The sequence below is a fragment of the Cynara cardunculus genome (assembly GCF_001531365.2).
Source record: "Cynara cardunculus var. scolymus isolate 2C chromosome LG 11, CcrdV1, whole genome shotgun sequence".
Lineage (NCBI taxonomy): Eukaryota > Viridiplantae > Streptophyta > Magnoliopsida > Asterales > Asteraceae > Cynara > Cynara cardunculus.
In genome coordinates this window covers 9,621,299-9,638,803 of record NC_037538.1, presented here as the reverse complement: position 1 = coordinate 9,638,803, position 17,505 = coordinate 9,621,299, and the positions used below count along the sequence as shown (strand labels likewise).

The following is a 17,505-nucleotide window of genomic DNA, read 5'->3' as shown; positions in this document are numbered from 1 at the left end:
TTAAAGTATCAATATATTATTTTAATCCTCATACTCACTCCCTATGTTAGGTCAAATGTAAGGGGTGTTTGGTTCACATAATGGAATTTGATGGAGTTGGAATCCATCAAAGGAATTTGACTTTAAATGAACTGGAATGGAATTTGATGGAATTTGACCATACATTTGGTTGATAGGAATTGGAATAAAATTTCTCAATAGAATTGGAACAATCGTCTTTGTTTGGACAATCCCACATACCGCCCCACCCACACCCTACCAACCATTATGTCACTATTGTCGTCATCACAGCTATCACCCCGCCCCAACCCCACCTAACCGCCCCCACCACTCCCACCCACCCCACAATAGGTGGGTTGTTGGGGGTAGGCAGGGTGGGGCGAGGCATTGGGGATGGGGTCAGTGGGTGGCAGGTGAAGACTATAGTGGTAGGATGGTGGTTAGTGGTGGGTTGGAGTAGGGTGGGGGTGGGGTAGGTGGCGGGGGGGGGGATGGATGTAACGATGATGGGAGTGCGTGGGTATAATGACAACAATAGTGGCATGGTGGTTAGTGGTGAGGTGGGGGTGAGTGGCAGCTGTGATAGCGACAATAATGGTGTGGTGGTGGGGGTTAGGTTAGGGGCGTGACAGTAACAGTAGTAGCATGGTCGTAGCAGGGATGTGCAGTGAGTGACCGAGGGTGGGTGGGTGTGATGACAACAGTAATTGCATGGTGGTTAGTAGTGGGGTAGGGTGGGTGGCGGTGACAGTAGTGGTGTGGTGGTGGTAGTGGGGGGTTAGGGGTGGGGCATCACAAACAGTAGTAGCATGGTCGTTGTGGGTGTTGATAGAATTCAATTTCTTCCATTATGCTAAGGAATGATGAATTCCTTAACTTGTGGAGTTCATTGGAATTTGAAGGATTCCATCCATTTCAAGATATTAACTAAACAAAGGAATGGAATTTGGTTAAAGGAATTTATCATTCCAATTCCATCAAATTCTTTCGAAATCCGCGAACTTAACGGCCCCTGAGGAGTAAGACTGGAGATGTTCGTGATTTTAGTGTCATCGGTTTCATTTGGTGTAAGGGGTAAATATATGAGAGCTAACGGGGATCTTTACTTAGTTTTTTATGCAAGTTAAGAGGTGCGGAGCGCACACTTGTATAAGACTAGATTGATCCCGATACGACCAGGGGGGGGGGGGATGCTCCCTTGCAGGGCCCAAGGTGCAGCGCCCAAAACCAAAAAATTTCATATGGAGGCAGCTGGTTAGTTCCTAACGGACTAAAATTTAGTTTGTAACGAAGGTTTTGGATCTACCTTCTCATAACCTTCCAACTATCTTTGATCTTATCTTTATTATTTGTGGATGACTCTGAGTATAAGTACTCATTTATACTCGTTTGTTTTGTTTTTTGCTCTTGAATCTAAGGATTAGAATATTAAAAACCTACAATAATATAATATAATTTTTGTGCCTAAGAATTAGATTGTTCCTTCTTGGATTATCCCTTAATCAGAATTTTGTACAACCCAAGGCTATAGGGTCGAAATATCTGATTCGAAAAGTGATATACATGAGCTAAACAAGAATCCAAGCAAGTGTGATTTCAGAAAACCATCCTATTGTACATTTACCCCAACCAGAGATGCTCTTTAATACACTTTGCAAACAAAATTTTCGAATGATGATCCACTTTATATTTTATTCTAACTGTATACAGTTTCTTTAATCCATTCGTTATTGATCCAAAGAATTATGAACAAGCAAACAATATAATTTTTATTGATCCAGATAATTATTCTTTATGGAAAAGAGAAAAGATTTATGTAGCAGAATTCGATTAATCCGATCAATTTAGTTTGAACGTTCAATTCTATTTATTAGGGTGAAAACGGAATTATGATCTCATAACGAAGTGAAGGAACATGAAACTGTTTGTGGTTTCGAGTTACGTGAAAAGAAGCCAAAAAATGGTTCATGCAACAAACCCCTTTACAAAGCTTTAATTCTCGAACGCAAAATAACATACAACTTTCGATACACGAGTAAAGAAACATTAGTATGAATTCAAGGGATTTTACATTAATCAACAGCTATAAAAAGGGGTGAACAACATTGTTATTTATGACTTGCGAAACCTAGAAATAAAATCTCAAAGGTAAGCCCTAGTAGTCGTTTATGAATATAATAAAAGGAGAATTGTCTCCATACGAACAAACAAACAAAAGGAGGCAAATCCCACCAACATATAATCAATACAACAAATTGCATATGTGAATCACTTGGTGTAAAGAACATCTTCCCATGGGTGCCTGTATAGTGGCTGCTTCAACCTCTTCTGGTCAAATGTATGCCTGCAATTTATCCAACAATTCATTCATTCACATGTATATAACCCTTTGGTAACACTGACACACAACCTTCTTTGAAAGTATATACGAAAAATACTCATGCAGACCCCTCATCTTTTGTGAGGTTTGAACCCCCTTGACCTTTTGGAAGGTTGGAATTTGCCGGCATATACTGTTGGGCCAATGACCATTTGGTAATAGACACAACCAAACCAATGACCATGGGCATGGAATTAGCATTGAATAGGAACTTACCCGATGAGACCGATGGAACGGGCCAAGACGAAGAGGCCGTTGAGGTAACCAATTGCAACAATTTCGTCGATTTCTTGCTTTGTGAACATTCCACTACCCGCAAGAAGATCCAAGAAAAGGGTACCAATGGCACCATCGACGTTCATCACCAAATTGTTTGCCTTTGAAAGAGTGTAAGCCTCGACTTCTACGGCATATTCCATGTACTTGGTTGATGGGAAATGTGTGCGAGCAAACAGTTGTAGAAGCTCCACTCTCTTATCTCTATTATCACCTCTCTTGATCCTAACATTGTTTTTAAATGGAAGGAAGGAGAAGCAGATACATGTTTAATTTGTTTCCATGGCAAAAACTACTTTATGAAGTGGGAAAAAAAACCCGCACCTGTGGCCGATTCCCGGAACACGAATACCCTTCTTTTTCATGCTTTCAACAAACTCATATGGTGAAAGTTTCTGTTACCAACAAATGCAATAAGGTTCAGTTAAAAGTTTAGTTGGTTCCACATTTGGCCCTAAAAGCTGAATAGAAATGACAAGTGTTATTCTTAGATCTAAAGAGACTCACGCGGTCGTAAGCATCCTTGAAGTATCGAGCAGCATCATCAACGGCACCACCAAAACGTGGACCAATTGTTAGCAAACCTGATTCAAAAATACAAAATTACTCGATTGCTAACTTAACCTACCATTGAATCGTAAGTAGTTGTCATAAATTTGCTCTAGAACTTACCTGAAACAAGACTTGATACAAGATCTTTTCCTGCCCTCGCAGTTACTATTGTGTTGTGAGCACCAGAGACACATGGACCGTGGTCGGCACATAACATGACACAAATCTGAGGAATTGTTACATATGTTAAGTGAGAAAACGGCTAAAATATACAAGATTCTAATCGATCTGTTCCAGATATGTCCCATAAAAATTGTGACGTTCCGATTTATGGAAAGTTCTCAAGTTATAATTACATATTTGTCCACAAGATACCATTACCTTGTGAATGTTGTTTTTAGACATTTGACAAATAGTCTAACTCTTCCCTAAGTATTTGGAAGAACAGAACTCAGCCTTAACCAACCTCAATAAAATGTGTGCAGTAGCGGGGAAGACTACGCTTGAACCACAAAAGAGAAATAACATCACCAATGCCCATTCCTTTTTCGACAATTGTGGACATTGGTACCCCAGCATAGCATGGCTCTTCACCTGTAAATCAGATCAAAGAAATCATTCACTAACAAGTGTTTGTACATGCATTACCTCCCCAAAAACTTGTGCAACATGTACGTACCTCTGTCGTCAGAGATGGTTGAAATAATATGAGTAGGTGCTCGTACTTTTCCGCTCTTGATTGCCGAGTTAAGATCCTCAGGGATTTGTGGCGGGGTGATCTCCTTAACTTGGGTAATTTTGCCCTCCTCAGCCTAACAGAACACCGAAGAAGTTTGAGTTTCTGATGAGCAAAAAAGGGAACAAAAAGATAATATTTAGGAACCGAGGCTTACCAGTTTCGCAAACGTTTCCTTGATCGAAGCTTCAAATGCTTCATACGAAGTGGGGACGACAGCCCCGGCATCTTTGAGTGCTTGATTTTTAGCTTGTGCAGACTCCATTTCACCGCCACTTTTGGCCCCCTGATTGTTGGATGAAATGTTAAGCATGATCAAGGAAATTTGAAATATTATCCATCCACAAAGTATAGGAAAATAAAGTAATAAGCTCACCGCATGACCAAATTGAACTTCGGATTTGAAGAGGCGTGCACAAGTTCCACTGACCCAGGCACATACGGGTTTATTGATTTTTCCTGATTTGAGTGCTTCAACTAAGGAATACTCATCTCGACCACCAAGTTCTCCAAGCACAACTATCATTTTTATCTAAATTTGACCAGAAGAAAATGTCAAAGAAAAGGGGATACATATTTGAATGTTGATGGATGATAATCTACACCACAATACTAACTAAAAAGAGAACCTTAAACAGTGCAGTTTTTTATGGATGGAGAGAGTAACAGATATACCTGTGGGATGTTGTTGAACCGCAGAACGTGATCAGAAAGAGTAGAACCGGGAAAAACATCTCCTCCAATAGCAATACCTACAAAAGGCCAAGTTTAGCCCCATAAAGACAATAGGCTATTGAGACATTTGGCTATGTTTCCAAGTTTTTTGTTTCCGCTTACGCTTTAAGAAGTCCGATTACAAAAATAGCATTTGGCAACTTTTACATTTTTTAACTTTGTTTGCGAAGTTATGTATGCATTGACTATTTGAGTTAAATGAGCACACTGTTTCAAATCCAGTGATATACGGTATCTTTCTTTTTTTCACTGCTTTGTACCTCCGACACTCTATCACCCCTCCTTTCCTATTAATTGTTGCAAATCTCGCAAAAATACTAATATAACCAAATAATTTTGAAGTTCTTTGATTTAAATCATCTTAGTTTAAACAATAATAATTGAAATAAGCATGTCGCAAAATTTTCAATTTTTATGATTCTTTTTCAGATTTTACATTTTTGGAATGAATAATTTTGCTAAACTCATTTTAACATATAGTTCAGAATAACAATGATTGTGTACATTATCAGAAAATGTAAACTAAGAGCATGCATGTTACCAATGAAGCATGCATATGCACAAAACAAACGATTTGATGAACAAATATACAGAAATCTATTTTTATATATGGGTGGTACCTTCATAGATTCCATCTGTCACACGAGCGATTGTGTTGTATAACTCATTAGACATGCCACCCTGTAATTTGAAGAAAGCATAAAATTATTTCTCAAAATTACTAATAAAACATCAATCAAGACATGTAGAGTTTCTATGACTCGAGGTTAGAGATGATCAACAGCATAAGGTCAAGCATGTTTACGCACAGATTTAGAGACAAATCCGACAGATCCAGGCCTATATAGTTTGCATTGTATAATGTTATCGATCGTTCCAGCAGTGTCACCAATCTTGAAAGCTCCGGCTTGAATCCCACCAACTGTTGCTGGGCCAATAACAACCTGCAAGAACCATCGGTGGTCAACTTAGATTCAAGTTGTAGTCAAGTAGCCAAGTACTCAAGTAGTGGTGTAGATGAGACATCTAGCTCATGAGATTGTCAAAATCTTGGCAAGCTCGACCCTCTATGGCTTGGGCTTAGTAGCACTCTTAGCATATATGAGCCGGGAATTGATGAGTTGGGCTTATATCAGCCAGGTAGTGGAATTCATACTTTTCTAATTCTTGAGGAGTACTTATAAATTTGTTTGAAGTGTTTGGTTTTAATTTTATACGAGCCTATATGAGCCTGGCATTATGTTCAAGTTTATTCAAGAGCATAGCAACTTAGCCTATACAAGCTGAGGCAAGGCTCACGCTTTTCGTGAGCTTAGCCCACATATGAGTTTTTTTTAACGCTTGCAAGCCATGGGCCAATGCCGAGACTACTATTTTTTTCATAAGCTGAGCAAGCCTGGGATCATCAAGTCCTAACTGAAAGTAAAATTTTGGTCGTTTGTCTCGCTCCATTTGTAATATGTATATTGTTTATTCTAAATAAACACTATTGGATTTCGATCATGTTTCTTTGTTTCACGTTCCACAATAATAAAACATCTTTCTAATCCTCACATTCGTCATAGTGCGTAAAGACATGCCAGCTTAAACTTAGCCATCAGTTGAAATCCCTACCTTGTTATTTGACCTTGCATAGGAAATCAGCTCCTTGGTGTCGAATTCGGGAACACCCTCAGCTATAATAGCCACAACTCTGATGGTAGGCTGTTTGAGAGCAAGCTTGGATGAAGCAGCTGCACTGTATGATTTCAAAAATATCAGTAACCGTCCATTACAATAATCAGAAATAAAAGCTTAACAACTACCTATCCGCATGTATACTCGTGGGTGCTATAAAATAACTTAGAACTGACCTTCTGAATGATGCGAAGTTTATGAATACATCAGCAGTAGGATGTGCAGCACAAGCCGCTTCAATGCTGCAATATGGATGTAAGCATATAAAGGTGAGACACAAGCCCTTTTCAAGAAACCATGTGCATCAATCTTTTTAACTATGACATATAACGAATAAAATAAACAAATAAGATAACACTCCATCCCAAAATAAATGCAACAATTTCAGTTATTGGATGTCCCAACATAAATACATCTCCCTTGTTGGCAAATTTTCAAACAAAAAATATCTTTTATCATTAGAAAATACAAGAGCAATGATTTTAATCCACAAGGTTCCTGTATCTTGTCTCTATAGAGGGGAATTTTAAACATTTGACTAGTAATGAAGCACTTTCTCTAAACTTCATACCCAACCAAACTATGCACATATTTTGGGATGGAGGGAGTAGTATTTGGTATTCACAACATTCTTAAGTGAATGACTGTAAATTACCAGTTACCATCAGAAAAGAGAAGATGCAAAGGAAGAGAAGAAGCATTTATTCAACAATGTAATTGAGAAGGACGTGCATGACTTATCTACTTCTTGAGTTCAGTCTATATTAGGACACTTTTGCCCTATTTGTCCAGGAGGTGGTTATGAAACAACGAAGCTTCTTATTTAATGCCGCTCCTTATTTTTTCTTGTTTCTAGCATCATGAAAGTCGCAATAGGGTACTAGTTCCTATTTCATGACAGTAATTATTTAATTGTATGTTACGCAATGTTGCCTGAATGACCTTCTAGCGCTTATTCATCTAACCAGAGGTTAAGCAGATGCTTAAGAGGTTAGTAATATATAAAATAAAATTATTTTTACATTATGTATCATATGAGACTTAAAATTTTAATATTTTGTTAAGTTGATGCAGAAACTTTTCTAAATGATAAGTTTGATACTTCGATTGTTCTATTGATACAATTACTCAAAATTGCTTGAAACAACTTCCCTCAATGTAAAAAAGATATCAATTTGATGAAAACAAAATGAGAAATAGCAATTAATTTCACTTATCTTATTGTAATAGGAGTGATGGAGGAAAGCTTAATGCCTAGGTGATCACTGAAGTGGCTCTAAGTGAGGAATTTTACAACACTAGCTAGAGTTCCACTTTAGCCACAGGCTACATATGAATATGATGACACCTAGTTTTCGCGCAGCGTCATGAGGGACTAATTAGCCTAGCTCTTCAGCTTTTCAAAGATTGGTGATTCTTTTGTTTTTGTTTGCTGGCTTCTTAATGCTGTACAGATAACTTCAGTAATGACGATTAAATATTAAGGTTAATTAGTTTTAACCATATAACATTTCCATTTTCTGGCCCATTTATTTTACTCTTTTCTGAAACAGCAAAAGAACATATAAGTACCAATATATGGATATATAGCGAGACTATGAATCATCCAAGCTACACATCTGAGGTCCAAAAGACTAAAACACAACATCCAACAACAGAGATCAACCACAACAGAGACTGTTAAATTGAATAACAAACACTAAGACTAAACCTAATCTGCGAAATTGAAAAAATTCTTGACTTGGCTCCCATTTATATGGTTTGACAACAAAAAATATGTGATTACAGGTCCAGTTACATGGCATGAGAAAAATTAACATGAGGTCCCAGAAAATAGATAATTGAGGAAATGGTATACACATATGAAACTTAACATTGTAATTATAATGTCGAAGCATATTCATGTTTTATATTGTGTTAAAATGCGATTGACCATATTACACTAAGAAATATATAAAAATAAAACATACGTTGAATGCACTGGTATGGCAATCTCCTCTTGGCCAAAAAAGAGTTTCTGAAATCCCTCGGCACCAGGGTTAATGATTCCAGCAACTGACGGCGTTTCCCTCCCTTGAACATTGATATTTTTTTGTGAATTAGTCAAAAGCTAAACCTTTACGAAATAAAAGTAAGAAAAATTTAGAAGGTAGATGGTAATGCACACACCACAAAGGAAGTCAAAATCAAGCATCCGTTGAATTGGTAATTGCTTATAGTTATAGAACAATGCTTGTGTTGTTCGGGAGAAAATTTGTCCAGTAGCCATGGTGCTCACCCACAGGTTCCTGAATGCAACTAAAAATATAAGAAATACTTTCCATATGGAAACTGAGAAATGAAAATATATAGAAGCAAGCCATTGATGAAACACAAAAAGCTTGAAATCATATTTGATGCTACTCCAGTCCCGAAGAAGATGCATGGTATTAGAAAATTGTTAGGCTCTTTGTAAAATGTCTACGGTTCACATATTGAAAGCTTTTGGTAAATTCTGTGGACTTTGCAACGATGCCAATGAGTGATTATGTGGCTGTAATTTCAAATGTATCCCAGAAAAGAAATCTTAAATATGTTAATGAAATGCAACTTAATAGTACCGTTTTCTACAATTTGTATAACATGACAAACGGTGCTTGCCCCACTTTTATGTCTCAAATACTAAAAAATTTGCAAACAGTAATGCTAAAAGGTTGTATGAAAAGAAGATTCGAGAACACCACATAAGTCTTGATAGAAAGCTAAGCAGTTGTTGATTAGAAACAGCATTATGATAAAACAAATTTAAATCATAGTGATTCGGCAACACCCAACAAAGTTTTCAGATCCCACGCTCAGGGGCAGTGACTGAATACAAAGGTGAGGGAAAGCACTCGTGATTTGCCCCAATGATGTGATAATGGGGACAAAATGTACATCCCTTAGGTGTATGCGTGTTCGTTTAGCTAGGTCACAAGAAACACAAAGAAGATCCTAAGATTCATCGAATCAGATCATAATAAAATAACAAAATTGATAAAATTTCCAATGATCAATGCAAATGATCCCAATCTTCAGGTATGAACAATCATATAAAGCTTGAATCTAAATCATGAAAAAGAAACCCCAACTATAGCTACAGCCATAAATCGGATCTGATAATCAAAATCGAAAACCGAAAATCATGGATTGCTGTGTAAACAATTAATCAAAATCATGACATCTCGGAAATATCGAATGAATCATATCAATTGATGAAATAAAGTTGATCCAAATGAATAAAAGAAGACCAAGTCAAGAGCCAAATTTGGAACCAGAAAACACAAAGAAACACCGAAGAAAACACACACATCAACTCAATTGGAATGTTACCTGGGTAAGTAAGAACTGGTTGCAACTCGTCAAATGTGGTAGCTACGGAAGTGTGTGGAATACAAATGGGTCTGCTATAAATATATATATATATATATATATATATAGAGAGAGAGAGAGAGAGAGAGAGAGAGAGAGAGAGAAAGAGATCGGTAGTGAAGAGGGGAAGGTTGGTTGGGTTGGGTGGTTGGCACTTTGGTGAGTGAGAATGAGAGATGGCCAAAATTGACCCTCCAGCATGAATTATCCTACTTCTTGTTTGTTTTCAATATTTCTTTTATTTACAACACTACCATGTTTAATTTATACAAAAAAATATGTTTTCTGAAATAATTTTAATTTTTCTGAAATTATCTATACTATACAATAAAAATTCTAGATTAAAATATTAAAAACGTCTCTGATATCCTATATTTTCTTTTTCTTCTTTTAAATTTAGAATTTTTTTTTGTTTTTCAAAATTAAAAAAAATACTGTTTAAATGTTTATTTTATTTTTTATCTAATAAAATATTGTTTCTCTTTCTAAATATTTATTTTTAAAGTTTATAAAAATATATTAAAATAAAATAAATTACAGATTTGGTCCCTGTGGTATGTCATTTTTATGGATTTGGTCATTAGACTTTATTTATCATGGATTTGGTTCATTGGTATGCAGTTTCTGTTAAATTTGGTCCTTAGACCAAACGGCCATCCATATCCTCCGTTAAACTCGAGGGTATATTGTTATATATTTATAATTACTATTATTTCTTTCTTGTTGTAGTTTAAGAAATCCCGAAAAAAATCTTCAAACCTCGATCAAATTATATTTTATGTTTGAATTATGTTATAACGATGGAGGAAGGACGAGGTTCTGGTTGCCGGAAAAAACGAGAATAGCGTCGGAGAAATAATGATGGGTTGATGGCTGAGGGTAGGGGTGTTAAAAAAACAGTTGGACTGCATAAACCAGTCGAACCAAGTGAAATCGGATCGTTTTTGGCGGTTTGAACAATCTTACGGTCCAATCTGATCTGAAAACTAGTCAAAACCGCTCTTTTGGTCTGCGATTTGAACGTTATTTTGAACGATCTGCAGCGAATCGGCCACCAAAAAATAAATATATGTTGATTATATTTAGTTTTCATGCTATATGCTAAATTTTATAGCATAATTAAAGAAGTTTGTCCAAGACATTATGTTTTCAGTTCTCATTTCTCAATTGACCGCATCATCTAAATTAACAAAATTCCAAATTTTATTAAAAATCAAATTTGAAATTCCAAATTGTCATTCAACTTGGTCAATATTTGTCCAGACTTTCCAACTATTGTTAGTAGATTTGTTTAATCTTTTTTCAACTTGTTCAATGTTTTTTAGTTATAGACATATATGTATATTTTATAATATGGTATACTATTTTCTAAATAATGTTATATTGGTAAAATTTCATTTTGAACATAGATTTTATGTTATTTGAATTTAAAGCCCATAAAAGACCTAAACCGTCTAAATAGTCAGATTAGACCGTCTTTTTATAGTTTGATTTGACCGGTTTAGTCACTTGCTATCAAAATCACTCGATCTGAAAATTCCCTAAACTGTCATTGCAGTTTGGGAGGTTAACATCCCTACCGAGGGGATGTTATTGATTTTTAAGAATTAACAAAACAGGCCCCTGTACAATTTAAATATTTAGCCCTTCATTTTCAATGTATACGGTTTAGCCCTTAATTTAAAAAGATTAATTTTTAAAAAATGTTAAAATTTAAAAGATCAAAAAGGACCATTTCGCCCACAAGTTTAAAGGACCACATAGCTGGTTGTTTGGTCTAAGAACCAAATCCAACAGAAAGTGTATGCCATAGTCCATAGAAATCAAATCTATAATTAATTAATTCTAAGGACCAATTCCATAAAAACTACATATCACAAGGACCAAATCTGTGAGTTCTCCATTTATAAAAAAAAATTTAACTTTTTTTCTTTTTTTAGAGAAATATTTTGAAGAATATGTTAGAAAAAAACATGGTTAAAATATCCAAAATCTCTATGTCATAAAACTAATGTAAATTACATCTATATTTTTTATTTTAAAAATACTTAAATTAAAATAAATTTGCGAATTAATATAAATATGTCCATATACATATCTATGTGTAAAGACCTTTCAAGAACCTATGAAATTATGATAATTTTGAGAATTGGTGTATCATATTCTATTTCATATGATTTTTTTTCATATAATAGTAGGATTTAAAATATTGATTGACATGTATTTGTTTTAGAAATATGTTTGGTTCACATGTAAACCTTTTTAACTTGTTTGTAAAACAAAAGTTACACATAAAAGAATTCCACATTGCAAATCGAATACGTGTGAAACAAGCACACCATGAAACAAATATACATTCATCAATACATTGAAGGCTAGTCTTGGATGGAAAAAATATTCGAAACAATATCTTAAGGATAAATGTTTGCTCACGCTCATCATAATATATAGAATTCTCATTTGGTTACACTCACATATATATATATATATATATATATGGTATATTTCTTTTACAACCTTGTGTATTTGTACAACCCTTGCAACCCAATTAATTGAGATATTTATAAAAATGATGGGAGTTCATTTATTATGATTTGAATATTTATGGAATATGAATAGAGTTCATTAATTATGATTAATACTTTATATTAGGAAACAATCAAAACTTCTATGAAATCACATATTCATCAAATGATTGCAAGTAACTTTTTTTTTTTTAAAGTGATGTATCTATCAATTTCTAAAAGTTCATTAATTTATTTATAACAAAAAAAAGTTTGTGAACTTAATTATTCAAAATGAGAATATTCAATGGTTTATTTATTCAAAAAAAAGTTTAAAATTTAATCATACAAAACATAAATGTTCATTGGAATTTCTAGACCTTTCTCTTTTATAATATCATTAACTTTGCTTCTAGTTTAGACATTTATTAATTTACAAAAACATACAGTTTCATTGGTTCTGATTTAATACTTTGACGTCACATTTTATCAACAAAAAGTAAAATAAGACTTTAAAATTTAACCCGTCTTAAAGATACCATCTTTCGTCACATGGTACAAATACTTAACTAGTTTTAAAAATATATAAAGACATTTTATGTTTACGTTTATAAATGAAATTTGTAATTAATACTTTTCAAACATCAATTTTATTAATTATATGTTATGGAGCGATAGCGATGGCGATGTCGATGTCGATGGCTACGACCGAAGCTTACATAATTTGGATTAGCAGCCATCTTCTATCAACCATGTGTTGTTATTATTTTCTTTCTCCTTTTTAATTTACTTGTACGACTTTTACACATGACAAGTCAAAATTAATACTTATTGGGTAAATGTTTATGGATAAGAGTCATCACGAGTAAAATTCTCGGTCATCAATAATGGTAGAGTAAGCAACAATTTTACCAGGTAAGAGTCACCACCGTCAATTGCATTACTTACCATGTAGGATTATTGGTCATCGCCATGCATCTTATTCTTATCAGGTAAAATTCTCGATCTTGATCATGCTCACGGGGGTAAGGTAAGCGACCAAGCAACCATTTAATGGGTTAGCGTTTGGGGGATCATGAGATCAGTTCTCAACCACAAATCAAATGTTAAATTAAAAAATTAATAGTTTTTTAAAAGGCATTTAAGGTATTTTTAGAAATCTCATCTCTCCTCTCTAGCATATTAACATTCCACTGTGATATTTATGATATACAGGTTGTCATACATGATGTGATGCCTATTGTATACAATTTGTGGTACCTACTACTACCTATTGTGATTAAGATATGAGTTTCACAATAACATTGGCCCATATCTGAAACTAGGGAGGGTTGAAAACCTAATCTATACATCGTCATCATCTTCAAATTCCGAAACCATAGAAAGAAGGGAATTGGTTCGGAAACGATCCAAAACCAAACAGTCATCGTTTCCCCATCAACCGAAACCAAATCTGTACCGCCCATGACATCAATTTCTTTTTTCGGGTCTATGTCGTCAATTCAATATAAATAGTCTAGGATCGTTGTTTTCTTCATCCCCGTCCATCATGTCGACCTCCAAATTTGAAACCATCTTATACAAATGCACCTAAACATCGTGCTAGAAGAAGATAGGAGCAAAATGGCCTTACAAATATTAGTTATGAAACTATAAATTTTTCAGAGCAGAAGCGACCAATTTGGTTTTGGGAGAGCCTCATCTAGTCAAGTAAATCCCCCTTCTCGCCTACATATCACTTTCGACTTTAATTTCTAGGTTTTTTGTATTTAAGGGATATGGTATAATCAAAAGGTGGGTGAGAAAATCAAGGGGTGGATTATCAAAATCAGTATATTACTAAATTACCCATTTGTATTTATTTAATAAATAACATAATTATCTTAAATGAGTGATACCCATTAGATCTCACAAAGTATCGAGTTCTCATTTGATTAAGCCTTTGTCGTTTAGTATTTTGCAATTTATTTGGTAACTATAGTTAAATTTTATTTTATTTTATATTTACAGTAATTGTTTTATTGTCTCGAACGGAAAAAAGATTGGATCCAACCTTTGAAAAATAAGTAAGGATCAGAGTAGATCGAGATAAATAACCACATGCTATTGTTATTTATATCGACTGAGTTTTTATATGTTACTATAATAAAATGACAAATTATACATTTAGCTATAGTCAAACACTTCTATCGAATTTTTGTTTCATCAATTAACACGTTGTACTTTAGGAAGACGAAATAGTGTCGTATATTTGTTCTTGTTTTTTAACCAATGATACATTGTCTTTAAATACCGTCAACACACAAGTGAGTAACTACTCAAGACTCGATCATGTAAGTGTCATTCATGTAACATTAATATTGTCAAAAGTTGTTTTTTTTTTACTAAATAACCGTTTACCTAAACACTTATCCGGTAAGTGCTTGATGGTGAAATTCAATTATATAGCTTACTTACCAATTAAGATTTTAATATACCAAAACGACATCATATGTAACAATTTACCCGGTAAATGCTAACTGTGGTACGAGTTGTCGTCATCACTTATCGGATAAGACTCTCGGTCCTTGCCTTCACTTTTACCAAGTAAGATTCTTGGTCCTTGTCATATTAATCCGGTAAGGGAATATGATCTGGTAAATGCTTATCCAAGTAAGAATTATGTAAACGGCCCCTAAGTCGTCACAACTCTTGATCAATCATTTAGAGGTGTATCTTATTCATATTCCCTCCTACAGAAAGTACATGACTTAAGATAGGGAGTAAGAAATAGGATGGTAAGTGAGTGAGGAGGGGGTACGAATAACAACCCTTTCGTTAAATGGTATTTTTTTTTTTTTTTTTTTTTGTAATTTGCTAACAATCTGTAGATACATTGAAAGATAAATGATGTATTTGCTATATTGCAGAAGTATGAGGATTTACTTGTTTAAAAAAAATGTCCAATAACTTAGACATATAAACCTTTGTTGGATTTTTTGGAACTGCTTCCATGATTTTACCACATTAACCTGTTTTACATGTTAAACGGATGAAATCAGACGGTTTAAAAAAGAGCAAAGATTTATTCGTTTAAAAAATATAAAAAAAACATTTAGAAGATAAAAGTCTGTTGGATTAATATAGTAATCTCTAAAATAAAGAATCTGTTGGAGATATTTTAATATAATCTTCAATAAATTCTCCGAAAGGAGATTTTAGGCAAATTATTTGCTCCAACAGATTATTCAAAATGACCTTTTTAGAGAGAGTGTGAACTTCTCCAAATTAGGAGAACTTCCTTAAAAAATGATTACTATGAAAGAGAAATATTTTTTTATTATATTTACATCAAATCTGTAGATTAGTCCCAACACTTCCGCAAATGACGAAAGTACCACTTGTAGATCTATCTTTAACTTACAAATTTGCACCATGCACTTGCATCCTGGTTTAATTTTTTTTTTTATACATTTTACCCGTCCTCAAATCGAGGAGGTGCAACTCGCGAAGGAGGTAATGATATTTTTGAAATTTGGAGAGAGAAATGACTAAGAGATACATTCAAAATCTTAAAAGAACTATTTCTATTAATTTCCTTATAAAATATTTTGATAATGTAATAAATGTTGTAATCTGTAAAATAAAAAAATGGGTATAATTTTTTTTTAACATTTGATTATTTATTTTATTATATTTTTACATCTATTGAAGATGTTTAAAAAAAATAAAAGTGATATAATATTAAATGCTTTAAAATAATGTTTATTTCAATTATGACTAACATACTTTTCTCGTTTATCTTGAATAACACTTTAATCGTTGTAAACGACAGAACATAAAATACAATGACATCATGCATAAAAAATAACAAAACCTATATTCTCTAACTGATAACAAAGAATAAAGGACATTTTTGTCCATTCACATTTATCATCTAATTTTTTAAATTATTTAATATAGTTTCCATCCTCAAAAGCTACCACCCATTTCGGACTGCTGCTAGTCACATGTTGACTGCTGCCTGCCACTTCGATAAACTATTCAATTTGGGGCTACCAGCCTACCACCAGATAGTTACCATGTTTACTTCGTTTTATGAAGTGGGATTGTAGTATATCAAAATAATATTAATTAATTTATTTAGTAAATGTAAATCAGATAAAAGTCGTTATTTTTATTTATTGGGTAAGACTTTTGGTCGTTGTTATTATTTTTATCGGATAAGATTTTGGGTAATTAACATGTAATCCGATAATGGTAAATGACCTCGTAAGCATTTACCGGATAAGCAATTGATAAACGGCCTCTTAGTCAATAATTAGTATGTGTATAAGTAATACATATAGAGGATTAATAATTTAAGAATTTCAAATTTTATCCTGAATCACTGATTTAAAATGTTTAATGTTATTAACAAGAATAAAAAAATGAACCCCCCTATTCTTTTAGTCAAAATTAACAAGAATTAAAGTCAAAAAAAATATACCAAAGACAAACAACTTGTATAAGAAACATATGGGGTGTTTGTTTTCAACTTAATAAGTTTAATGGGTGGTTAGTTTAATTGGTTAAATTATATTAAGGTGTTTGATTTTAGTTTTAATGCATTAAGTTGAATTTCTTTTTCCAAAATTACCCTTGTCCTCCATTTTTTAATCAATGCCTCATACTGTTTTGCTCTTGAATTAAGTCTAATTTACCCCATGATTGCCTCATCTTAGATGGAGGACGCAACAAATTCTTGCATCTCCATGAACATCATGTTTTGTAGAAAGTAGGGACGGAAGAATGAAAGAAAAGTAGGTAAAAGTGATAGGATTAGTACATATTTGTAGGATTTGACTGTTGACAGTTAATAACCAATAAAACTATCATTAAATATTATTCAATATGGTTTAGGAAGTAGGCAACAGAAAAAATCGACATACAGTGAATTACATGGGTTTTCCCACCATTCGAGATTCCAGAAACTTACACGGGTTATCCAGCGACCGAACCGCCGTGTAAAGCCATGACCGTCTCTGTTTTCTAAAAATAAAAATATAGTTTTCTAAAATAGCACACATGCAACGTGTTAATGCTATTGCTATCTTTTGACTATTAAATTCTATAATATGCAAGCCCAAACCAAGTTAGAAATCAAACCCAAACTCTATAAACCCATCATTCTTTATTTTGATAAATAATTTTATAAAGCAATAAACATTCCACTTTCTTTTGTATATTTTACTAATATGCATAAATTAAGAATTGTAACAAAACAATAATAATCT

At 33.7% G+C, this 17,505-nt stretch overlaps 1 protein-coding gene across 2 annotated transcripts; it reads right to left on the bottom strand.

The window, feature by feature from the left end:
• Nucleotides 1–2,046: 2,046 nt before the first annotated feature.
• On the bottom strand, nucleotides 2,047–9,761 carry LOC112520814 (ATP-citrate synthase beta chain protein 2-like). Of its 2 annotated transcripts, XM_025129411.1 has the most exons (17): nucleotides 9,708–9,761; nucleotides 8,526–8,644; nucleotides 8,327–8,429; nucleotides 6,533–6,598; nucleotides 6,294–6,417; nucleotides 5,489–5,623; nucleotides 5,300–5,360; nucleotides 4,620–4,696; nucleotides 4,321–4,476; nucleotides 4,102–4,230; nucleotides 3,888–4,020; nucleotides 3,675–3,802; nucleotides 3,329–3,434; nucleotides 3,164–3,240; nucleotides 2,981–3,051; nucleotides 2,597–2,881; nucleotides 2,047–2,344 (listed from the first exon to the last, which is right to left on the bottom strand). In XM_025129411.1, exons 2-17 carry the CDS (start codon nucleotides 8,623–8,625, stop codon nucleotides 2,269–2,271), a joined length of 1,827 nt encoding a protein of 608 aa, XP_024985179.1. In that variant the 5' UTR covers nucleotides 8,626–8,644; nucleotides 9,708–9,761; the 3' UTR covers nucleotides 2,047–2,268. The 2 variants fall into 2 exon arrangements, with proteins under 2 accessions (XP_024985179.1, XP_024985178.1); XM_025129410.1 differs by lacking the exon at nucleotides 9,708–9,761 and having other exon boundaries at nucleotides 8,526–9,421.
• Between the last annotated feature and the right edge of the window lie 7,744 nt (nucleotides 9,762–17,505).